This window comes from Mytilus californianus, unplaced genomic scaffold, assembly GCF_021869535.1.
Source record: "Mytilus californianus isolate M0D057914Y unplaced genomic scaffold, xbMytCali1.0.p SCAF_1, whole genome shotgun sequence".
Classification (NCBI taxonomy): Eukaryota; Metazoa; Mollusca; class Bivalvia; order Mytilida; family Mytilidae; genus Mytilus; species Mytilus californianus.
In genome coordinates, this window is record NW_026262581.1 from 136,886,043 (window position 1) to 136,898,579 (window position 12,537).

The 12,537-nt window shown below is 34.4% G+C and overlaps 1 protein-coding gene across 2 annotated transcripts; it reads left to right on the plus strand.

The window, feature by feature from the left end:
- The first annotated feature begins 4,400 nt into the window (after nucleotides 1–4,400).
- Nucleotides 4,401–10,545, plus strand: LOC127736045 (G-protein coupled receptor 157-like). Of its 2 annotated transcripts, none has more exons than XM_052246544.1 (4): nucleotides 4,401–4,836; nucleotides 5,125–5,336; nucleotides 6,362–6,544; nucleotides 10,066–10,545. In XM_052246544.1, exons 1-4 carry the CDS (start codon nucleotides 4,428–4,430, stop codon nucleotides 10,288–10,290), a joined length of 1,029 nt encoding a protein of 342 aa, XP_052102504.1. In that variant the 5' UTR covers nucleotides 4,401–4,427; the 3' UTR covers nucleotides 10,291–10,545. The 2 variants fall into 2 exon arrangements, with proteins under 2 accessions (XP_052102504.1, XP_052102507.1); XM_052246547.1 differs by having other exon boundaries at nucleotides 6,365–6,544.
- The last annotated feature ends 1,992 nt before the right edge of the window (nucleotides 10,546–12,537 follow it).

Here is a 12,537-nt window from a genome sequence, read left to right on the forward strand (position 1 = left end):
TAAACATACGATAACAGAAAACAGACAGAAGATGCCAGGGGACGATCAACAATTGTATGTCAAAGAGACGACGCTATGACAAAAAGTATAAACATTAGTTAACCAGAAAACAACACCCTTCAAAAACATCATAGAAAACAACAGGATACAAACACTTCACAGAAAACAACAGCCTACACAACCACTACAGGGACAACAGTATACAAATCATCAGTACTACACAGGAAACCACAACCTATAACCAATACACAAAAAAAAAAAAACAGCATACAAACACTACACAGAAATCTACAGCATACAAACACTACATAAAAAATCCGGTCTACATACACCACACAAAAACAACAGCCTACAAACACCACACACAAAACATCAGCCTACAAACACTACACAAAAACACCAGCCTATAAGCACTACACAGAAAGCAACAGTCTACAAACACTATACACGGAAAACAACAGTCTACAAACACTATACACGGGAAACAACAGTCTACAAACACTGTATACAAAAAAACTTAAATTGGGCAACACGAACCCTACAAAAAATAAAATTTTTCACAATTGCTTTATTTTACACTTATATTCATGTACTAGTATTGTGCTTTGGTACAGTTATACAGATGTTCTACTTAAACCATAATAATATTAATTCATATTTCTTTGCCACCTAAATTACCTCCCTGATGCAGTAAAATCGTCAGTCCGACTATTTTCAGATGACTGCTTATTTAACAAGGAAATAACAGCCAAACAGACCACATCATATAACAAGACCTTGTAAACCTGGCATTGTTGGTCAATAACTGGAGTATGAAATTAAACGCCAAAAAATGAGAACAAAACATAAAGTAAATTTTACCAACTAATTGGACATATACTAGAAGAGGTAAACACCAACCCATACCTTGAAATCGAAATATCAGATTACCTAAAATGGAGAACACATTTAGCAAACACCAGCAAAAAAGCAAGTTAAACTCAAGACGCAATCTACAACAATGACCGAAAGAATGCCAAAAAAAAAAACCCGCAAACATGTATATCTCTAGTAAGGTCAAGAATGGAATATGGAGCTAAGACATGGGACCATACAAAAAAAAAAGAGAATGATCAACTATAAAGGATACAAATAAGGCTGTACGTTACATCAATATAGGTTATAAATCGAGAGGTGACGGACGCATCACAAAAAACTAAAACCATCACCATTAGAAGACAAACGAAAACAAGAATTAAAGGCTAATATTTTTTCTACTGAGTGAAGGAGGGTCAGGTACCAGCGATGCCGCCTTCTGACCACATTATTCGAACACAAGGAAGACCTCTAGTTAAACCAAAACATTTCCAGACTGTGTTACATCAAACATTGTGAAAATACAATCCCGTTTAAGCACTAAAACCTTCAAAAACCAACATTCATCAACCGACCAATTCAAGCACTAATTCTTTATCAGAACTGCTGTCGACTGGAACAACCTTAAAGACAGCATAGTGACAGCAAAGTCAACCGAAGGCTTTAAAGCGGCACTGTATAGTCGCAATCGGGTCTAACTGTGTTTTCCGTCCCCGTTGAAATAAAGCCCATAGGGACTCTACAACAGACCCAAACAGATGTTTGATATTTTCAGATAAACTGTTGACACAGAGATAAGTCTCGCCTGTCGGTATACAATTCAGAAAAAGACAATCTGGTGGACAGCAACATGATTTATTAATTCAGTCGCTGAACCATTATGTAGTAGGCAGGGCCAGAAAATAATCGTCAAACTGATATGTACTGATTATAATGCAACTTTCTTTATACAAAATATCATTGATCTATCACAAGTAAATCCTATCAAACTAACTTAATGTTTTGGCATTGCACAAGGTCATGTTTTTCTCTGACTGTTTATGACGTCTTTACACTAAATCCATTGGATGTTGGATGTGTACGGATTGATAATTTAGTCTTAGATGCATGATTTTTTTTATTAGTTGTTAGTGGCTTTGAACTAGCTGTCAGTAACTGCGAGTACTCTCAGATCTGTACTTAGTGTCTTTTTGTTGTTTGGATGTACAAGTACCCGGCCACGTCCACTTGTATTTGTATTATTTGTATTTTTATCCATCTGATGAGTTAAGCCTCTTTCAACTGATTTTTATAGTTCGTTCTTATGTTGTACTGTTACACCTGACTCCCAGGTTAGGGGGGGGGGGGGGGGGGGGGTGGGGGTTAGGATCCCGCTAACATGTTTAACCCCGCCACATTCTGTATGTATGTGCCTGTAATTCAGTGGTTGTCGTTTGTTTATGTGTTACATATTTGTTTTTCGTTCATTTTTTGTACATAAATTAGGCCGTTAGTTTTCTCGTTTGAATTGTTTTACATTGTCATTTCGGGGCCTTTTATAGATGACTGTGCGGTATGGGCCTTGCTCATTGTTAAAGGCCGTACGGTGACCTATAGTTGTTAATTTCTGTGTCATTTGGTCTCTTGTGGAGATGTTGTCTCATTGGCAATCATACCACATCTTCTTTTTTATAATTAAGCAGAAAACTTAACATTGAGAATTTCTAATTAATTCAAAGTCACTGGACCATGACCTAGGGAGCAGGGCCTCGAAATAGTCATCAGACTGATATGTACTGATAGTAATGCAACTTTATGTTAAATATCAATGATCTATCACAAGTAGTTCCTATCAAACTAACTTAAGCAGAAAACTTAATAATTGTTTCCGTCGCCGTCGACAGGAAAAGCAATCCCTATGTCACGCTTTCCGCAACTTTCGTCATAGGCGAGACAAAAACTAATGTCTGACTTAAGCAAATCATTTTATATCCGAAAGAATCTGGAGAGGCAACATTTTATAGACTATCGGTCCCAAAGTTATAGCTTCCCTACCGTATATGGAAAGATAAATCAACGTAATATTTCATATATATTTCCAATCTAAATCTCAACCAAAATTAACAAATTTCCGCTATTTATTTGAATATTGTAATTTGCCATTCATTATTTCAGTTATAAAACTGTTACCACACCACAAATAAAAATGTTCTAAGAGAGGTCTGAGTTTAAACAAACTAACATCGTTCGTTGAAATTATATACAAGAAAGAAACAACAAATTACACTACAGCAAAAAAAAAAAAAAAAAAAAAAAAAAAACGAATGAAAATTAAAGGTTAATACGATAAATAATTATTCAAAAAAGGAAACATATTTTATGATTTTCTACAACATTTTTAGTCCTTTAATGTAATGTCTATGCATTCGAGTCAATCACGTACGACGGCATGTTTTTCTCTGTGAGTTTGTTTGGTATAATGTACTCGTTTCCTGGCTCCCTGCTTGACAAAAGGTGGTGCAAAGCAAAGATTGAATCAGGATACCAGGCTATACGTATACTTCAAGCGATAAAGCTAGGCAAAATGCATAACATTAAAATTTATCAAAATTGATAAAATGTGTGTGATTAACAACGCGATATCATGAGAGACTTTGATCAGCGACATTTTATTTGATGTTGTCAACTTCCTGCGGGTCTGTATATACAAGGCAATACACATCATTTAACACTTTGACAATTTAATCACTTAAGGTAATTGTTTCAGTAGTTATGTACACGAAAAGAGACCAAAAAAAAAATACATTCCTGTGAAAACCAAAAAAAAAACAAAAAACCAAAAAACAACAAAAAAACTGAAAATCGTCGCAAGAATTTAGGCCGAATTGCTCAATGGTTTAAAATTCAACCTGTGTTTAAGTAAAAAGAGGCGAACATGCGAAGTCCGCAACATTGATTTAATTAAATTTACTTTCCAGTTTTGTTTTTTCAGATTTTAACCAGAACCAGTTCTAGTTTAAAGAGCTGTTTGCATCTATATTAAATAAGTTTTGCAACAAATATTTTTTATTTGATATTTTATATTTCAATAATATCATCATCATCATCATACTTTATTTCCTCCTATAGGAGATTGACAACATGCATATACAAATCATGTACAATTATAAAGTTTTGAAATTATATAATAGAATGTCACTTAATATTTTGGATGGAAAAGTATTTACAGTCTACAGTATTTTAGAAAGGAAAATCCTTCGATTTTAGCCATATAACAATAAATGAATTATTATCACAGAGCATATAAACCATAAGGTGCAATTTTTACACGACAAAAAAAATCAGAGATTTAAAAGTTTGGAAATTTCTATTTGAAAGTTTTATTTTAAATTAAAATAATTTATATACTTCTTATACTCAGTATATAAATGCTTATATTTATTTCAGGACAATTCAAAAATGAAAATGATGTATGTATGATCTTTCAATACCTGAATAATTATAATTACAATTAGCAATATTAACCAGTAATGGAATAGTCAGTGAACTTTGTTGAAACTGAGACTTATGCACAACAGAAACTAGATTCCACGATGAAGTTTACTTTTCTTCACACAATAGACAAGGCCTATGCAGGAATAGCCATTGTCATGTCAACATTATCCATCTTGTCTTGTGTCATTATTATTGCTGTCCTTACATCTTGTAAATCACTGCGTACTAATGGACGAACTTTGTTAATTTGTCTGACAGTGGCTAACTTTGTGTCATGTGTTGGCAGTATTGTGGCCGCGGGGGTATCGGTGTTCACACCAGAACTAACATGGAGTAATTTCCCCGTCTGTGCTGCTGCTAGCGCAATCTCTATAGTGTCTAATGTTTGTGCCTATCTGTGGACATGTGCTATAAGTCTATATGTTTACCTGTGCATCAGCTGGAAGAAAGAAACTCTTGCCGATAAACTAAGAGGGGTTTTCCATCTAGTTTGCTGGGGCTTCCCAGGTAATTATCACGTCTTATAATTGATTAGGTTTTCTCTTCAATTAAAATACTTGTGTTTACAGATTAAATGCTGTAATATTCACCACAGTTTTTCCTCTATGTTTAAATTCAGTGCATCAGAGTAAGACATGAGTATACAAACAAAGTTTAAAATATCAAAACTGTTCAAACGATTTTGGATTCAGGTATGACTATGATTTGAAATAAAAATGAGATTTCAATTAATATAGTGCGCTACACAAGAATGAAATGTATAAATATAAATACGATTGTATTTCATTTTTAAAGTCGCTGTAATGGTAATAGCCACTGCCTCAGACGTGATAGGGTTTAACTTTGGTAAGGCAAAGGTTGAGCGTCGACCACCATGGTGTTGGATAGACCGTGAGACAGAGAAATTTGAGATGTGGGAACTGGTTACAGGATTGGGATGGAGGATAGCTACCATTGTTATATGCACTGCACTTTACAGTTTTGTACAGTTCTCGCTTTCAGTCCAGGTGAGCATAGCCGTAGAACGAATAAATAATTAAATAGATAATTGATATAACTTTTTAAATATTTTAAAACGAAAATCCCATATCCACTGGTTTTCCGTTGTCAATGAGATAGATTGGTTTTCGATCAGATTGACTTGTAATTTTTCTAATCTGATTAATTACTTCACAATAAATACACAAATTAAAAAATGAATTGGTTTGACATGGCCATCATCGGACTGAAAAATGGGTTCTCATAACTCGCTTCGAACGAACCCTAAACGTCTCTATAAAGGAGTAGGGAATTTACGCCATTATTTAGCCAAAGATTTTTTTCAGAACTATGTCAAATTTGCATTTTATAGTTTAAGTTTATAACTATTTTTTAAAGAGTAAAAAACTTATGAACTCTTCCCCTTCATATAATATAACAATTACAATAATTATACAGGAAAATGCACAAAAACCAGAACTGTATAGAATGAATAAGACAAGATTTATAATGTAATGACGCCCTAATGATAATGTAGAAATATGTTAAATGTAGTTGTCTGTCCATATTCTCTTTGTGAAACTATCGTGTACAGCCATAAAACTATAAGATATTTTTAGAGATGCTTTCTTAAAGCTTTTTATATAATCTCACTAACTATAAAGTTGTTTCCTAGTTGTGTAAATAGTTTTTCAATCAAAAATATACTCAAGAGTTGATACAAAACATAGGAAATGGTCATGTTAGTGCACATTTAAGATAATGTATGGTAACTTTAAGATTTGCGTTAAATTTTGGGCCAAAAACTGACCCTTATTCTTTACATCTGGTGTCACGTACTTTGGTATATATTTTAATGATCAATTTCAATTCAAGATTTGACAAGCTTTTACATTGTACAGGAGAGCTTGATTCTAAATACTAAATCAGCTTGTCGGAGGACACGATCCCCTGTTTTTGAACTTGACCCCGAGTACATATACGTTGTATGAGTGTGCTCATGCTTTATCAAATACCTTAAAATTCAAAAACTACAAATGTTATTTCCATTAAGCAGGGAAAACCAGATGAAGAACAAATGAATGAGTTTGAGGAAGTCTTGACACTCAGAACACAGAAAGCAAACCGTAAATTAAGACATATTCCGTTGATTTTTGTTGTACTTAATGCATGGGGTGCCTGGCAAGAAATGGCGTCTGCTCTATCAACGACGGCTAGTTGGCTTGTATTAATGCAGGTAATATGATCGTAGATTTAACAAGTGTTCTATTAATTCTTTCCTGGCGTGGCTTGGTTTGGTTGGCTGGTGAATTATAGAAGAAAGCTTGATAGTTTCAATATGTTAAAAAGAACACGTTTGTCTGGGGAGTCACAGAACAGTTGTAATGGCAGAAAGAGATATCCTGTATAGGTTTTTTGCGACAACTTGTTTATATATATCAGGAAAATAGTTTAATGTTCCTTATCACCAGCTTGGTTTGCAATAATAAGCAAATATTTGCATAAAGTGAAAATTTTACATTGTGATAAAAGATACCACCTGAAAATGTCTGTATTGAGACAGACATTTTATTGTAGTGGTCTTTTTTCTAGTTTAAAAGCTTACTTGTCTTGATGTTAATTAATTTAATGTACAAGATTAAGTTAAGTCTTCTTTGTTAACCCCTAATAGGGGGGCTTTATTATGTTACCTAATCCTCAATAGAGGGATTCTATAATATTACCCAACATCTTCAGGGTTTTAAAAATATGATTTTGTATACAAAATTGACGTGAAGTAATGATATAGCTGACATGTAATGACAAGTTTAACATAATTAAATTTAAAAAAACCGCACCATGGTCCAACCACCAACATCTTTTTCCTACGAAAAACAACAACGAACAAAATATGATCAAGATAGCCTGATTAAATACAGACACAAAATCTAAAGGTTCATTATGATGGTGCAGACACTCAAAATCTACCTTCGTCATTATTGATGTGTAATTTATGTATAAATGTTTTTAAGTTACTGGTGACTATTCTCAGGCATTCGTCAATGCAATTTATGTAATGTTTTACAGGTTATAGGAGACCATTCCCTAGCTTTCGTCTATGTAATTTATGTATAAATGTTTTAAGGTTATAGGAGACCATTCCCTGGCTTTCGTCTTTGTAATTTATGCACCCATTCCAAACTAAAAGACAAATTGAAAGAGTTTGTCCTGCTTTGTTTCATAAAAAAGAATGGCCAACGTAGATACAAGTATCTTGTCTTAGGGAGGGATAAATCCTACTATGCAAAAATCACTCTGATTCAAACAAAAAATTCTTTGAAACTGACATTATTAAGATGCTTGATTTCTTGATTGACAACATATTTGTTACGTTTGGATGACGTGTTTTTCAACAAACAATCGGCATTCCCATTGGAACCAACTGCGCCCCTTTTCTTGCCGACTTGTTCCTTTATTCATATGAGGCTGACTTCATACAGGAACTTCTTAGGAAGAAAGAATAGAAGTCAGCAGTATCCTTTAACTTTACTTTCCGCTATATAGATGATGTTCTCTCACTAAATAATTCAAAATTTGGTGACTATGTTGAACGCATCTATCCCATCGAACATGAGATAAAGGATACATCAGATACAGTTAAGTCTGCCTCATATCTTGACTTACATCTAGAAATTGACAATGAGGGTCGGTTGAAAATAAAACTTTACGACAAAAGAGATGATTTCAGCTTCCCAATTGTGAACTTTCCCTTTTGTATCAACATTCCAGCAGCGCCTGCATACGGAGTATATATCTCCCAGTTGATACGACATTCCAGGGCTTGTATTTCCTAGATAGAAGGTTACTGCTCACAAGGAAGCTATCAAACCAAGAGTTCCAAGTGGTGAAGTTAAAATCACCCTTCGTAAATTTTACGGACGCCATCACGAGTTGGTTGACCGTTATGGAATATCCATTTCACAGATGATAGCGGATATGTTCCTAATGTCGTACCCTTTTCCTGAATGTGACCTACCTAATTAGACTTATTACCGAGTTTGTACTAACATGAGCAACACGACGGGTGCCACATGTGGAGCAGGATCTACTTACCCTTCCGGAGCACCTGAGATCACCCCCAGTTTTTGGTGGGGTTTATGTTGTTCAGTTTTTAGTTTTCTGTGTTGTTTGTGTTTTGTGTACTATTGTTTGTCTGTTGGTCTTTTTATTTTTTAGCCATGGCGTTGTCAGTTTATTTTCGATTTATGAGTTTGAATGTCCCTCTGGTATCTTTCGCCTCTCTTTATCAGGTTATAGGAAACCATTCCCAGGCTTTTGTCAATGTCATTTATGTAATGTTTTACAGGTTACAGGAGACCGTTCTCAGGCATTCGTCAATGTTATTTTTGTAATGTTTTACAGGTTGTAGGAAACCATTCTCAGGCTTTTGTCAATGTCATTTATGTAACGTTTTACAGGTTATAGGAGAGAGACCATTTTCAGGCATTCCTCATAATGAATATTCGACGTATCAGTCATCTTCCGGTTTGCTGGTGAAACAAAGAAAACACTTGTTTCTATCGTGAAAAATACGCAACTACAACCCGATAAATCGATTATCTGGTTGTCTGCATATTTATATCGTAAAATATCAGGTGCTCGACACAATATGAAGCCTTTTTGAACTCGTTCGCTGCGCTCACTCGACAAAAAGCTTCATATTGTGACTCGCAGCTGATGTTTTACAATATCAATATGCAGATAACCTGATAATCGGTACTTCTCAGCATTTCGTCAGTGTCATTTATGTAACGTTTTGCATGGTATAGGAGACCATTCTCAGACATTCGTCAATGTCATTTATGTAACGTTTTACATGGTATCGGAGACCATTCTCAGGCATTCGTCAATGTCAGTCATTTATGTAACGTTTTACAGGTTATAGGAGACCATTATCAGGCTTTCGTCTTTGTAATTTATGTAATGTTTTACAGGTTTTAGGAGACCATTCCCTGGCTTTCGTCTTTGTAATTTATGTAATGTTTTACAGGTTTTAGGAGACCATTCCCTGGCTTTCGTCTTTGTAATTTATGTAATGTTTTACAGGTTATAGGAGACCATTCCCTGGCTTTCGTCTTTGTAATTTATGTAATGTTTTACAGGTTTTAGGAGACCATTCCCTGGCTTTCGTCTTTGTAATTTATGTAATGTTTTACAGGTTATAGGAGCCCATTCCCTGGCTTTCGTCTTTGTAATTTATGTAATGTTTTACAGGTTATAGGAGACCTTTCCCTGGCTTTCGTCTTTGTAATTTATGTAGTGTTTTACAGGTTATAGGAGACCTTTCCCTGGCTTTCGTCTTTGTAATTTATGTAGTGTTTTACAGGTTATAGGAGACCTTTCCCCGGCTTTCGTCTTTGTAATTTATGTAGTGTTTTACAGGTTATAGGAGACCTTTCCCTGGCTTTCGTCTTTGTAATTTATGTAGTGTTTTACAGGTTATAGGAGACCTTTCCCTGGCTTTCGTCTTTGTAATTTATGTAGTGTTTTACAGGTTATAGGAGACCTTTCCCCGGCTTTCGTCTTTGTAATTTATGTAGTGTTTTACAGGTTATAGGAGACCTTTCCCCGGCTTTCGTCTTTGTAATTTATGTAGTGTTTTACAGGTTATAGGAGCCCATTCCCTGGCTTTCGTCTTTGTAATTTATGTAATGTTTTACAGGTTTTAGGAGACCATTCTCTGGCTTTCGTCTTTGTAATTTATGTTATATTTTACAGGTTATAGGAGACCACTCTCAGGCTTTCGTCAATGTCATTTTGTTGTGCTTCCTGTCAAAAGATGTCCGTACAAAACTGACCATAAAATGTCAGAGTATCAGACATTTGTTTTCAAAGAAAACATCAGGACTTCGACCATTGGAATTAGAAGAACTCAGATCAGATAGCAATCAATTAATGGAGGAAATTGAACTTAATGAAGAAAATGATCAGGTCCAAGGTTGACAAAACATCAGAAGAGCTATCTTTTCATCCAATGAAAACAGGCTGATAATATTCTGACATTTTCATTGTACACAGTCCAGAATATGCATAACGTGTTTTGCACTGGACATTTAAATAAGCAAACAACAACCAACAAATTAACCAATCATTGTACTCTACAAATTGATATACTAAGTACAATATGCAATATATGCAAGATGATTTTCAAAGATGCCATAATACTTCTGTAAATAAATTACAATCTTACAATATAATTTGATCAACAGCTAATTGTGTTTGTACAATGACCTCTCATATATAAAGTTTTGGGGGCATTTTAAGTTTACCAAAGGTATCCCTTGCATCCACATCAAATTGCAGGTGCACAGCAAGATCATAAAGCTGTATATTTTGGGATATCGGTATTCCATATTATGGCGAAGATGGTAACAATCACATGACCAGTATTTCATAGTTCTATAACTTAAAAGTTTTATGAAAAATTAGTTTTGAAGATGAAAAGTAGCCTGCAATCATATTTCTTGGTGTATAAATCATCTAAGTGAGCAATCTGACATACAGCAATCCCAAACTTTTTTTGGAAGCAAATGCTGTAAAGCTGTATAAAGTTGTCCTCCTCACAAGAGGCTCAATCGAAGCAACATGGTTTGCTAATAAGGCAGAATAATTTCATGGTGTGTTGACTTTTACATTTTCCTTCATCTAAACATAATACGTCCATGCTCTAACATATATACATAGATAACAACTTACAATGTGAACATATCAAAGTTTGGTTCCAATCCCAAGCAAGGTTCCAGAGTTATCATCCTGAAACACTTTTCTACATTAATTCTGGTCTATGGATTTTGTTAGATCTCTCTCGTATTAGTTGTCGGGTATACATTGATGAGACAGCAACTCGGATACAAATTACCCCAAAAAATCTAGAGGGCAACATACAGTCTTCATCATTGTGATTAAGGTAGGGTATCTTCTGTCATCTTGGATTGTAAAATAGCAGAACACGATAGGTGTAGAATTTTAATTAGGTCAGCAAATTTGGATGGATAAATGTAACTTACTAATGAGAATTTTCATTTAAATGAACGAATTCATGTGATCTTAGGTTATTATCACTCATATTATTACAAAAATAGACTATTTTTGATTGATTTCATTTTTTTTAACTTAAGGGGAGACAACTCCCAGAAAAAGTATAATTTATATAAGAATCTTTAGGACATTTTTCTATTTTATCTTATAGCAGGAAAAAACGTCAGCGATCCCATTTTTTCTTTTGATATTCTGAAAGAATTTTATAAGAGCTATAATTTAGTTTACCTTCTATTCAAATCATGATGCTTTTTCTCTGTACAATCCGTGCAAAATGTGCAATTTCTTTCACATTCTGTAGCTTAAAAACCAGCTTTGTGACCTATCATTTTTATTATATTTTTGAACATATCACAATATATACTACATTTTGCCAAAGTATGAAAAATTTTGTATAATTTTTTTGTTTATACTCCAAACACCTTAAGTTTATCCAGTTATCATTGGTACACTAGATTTTTTTCTTTTCCATGGGCTACTTGATTAACTGGACCCCTGCATGCCAGTGATATACAACATTGATACAAGACTGACAATAAGGTGAACAGTTTTTGTCAAGCCTTGACTTCTGTCGCAGAAAGCAAGACATAAGGATAGTGATCCGGCGGGGGCAGCGTTAACTAGTTAAAAGCTTAACATTTCAGAAGACCTGGATGCTTCATACTTACCTATAGATGCCTTATTTTATGAAGTTTCCATCTGTCATATGTCCATTGTCCTTGACCTCATTTTCATGGTTCAGGGACTGCTTGAAAAAAAAATTTAAGATTTTTTGTAATGTTTAATTTCTCTTATTATGAGTATTAGGATAACTATACTTAGTATGTGTGTACCTTGCAAGGTCCTCATGCCTGTCATACAGTATTCACTTGACCTCGACCTCATTTCATGGAACAGTGAACAAGATTAAGTTTTCATGGTCAAGTCCTCATCTCAGATACTTTAAGCTATAGGTTTACTATCTTTGGAATATGGAATGATTGTAAGGTGTACATGTCCAACTGGTAGGTATTATCTGACCTTGACCTCTTTTCCATGGTTCAGTGGTTAAAGTTAAGATTTTGTGTTTTGGACTGTTTTCTAATACTGTATGCAATAGGTCAACTATATTTGGTGTATGGAAATGTTTTACAATTTACATGTCAGTCTGGC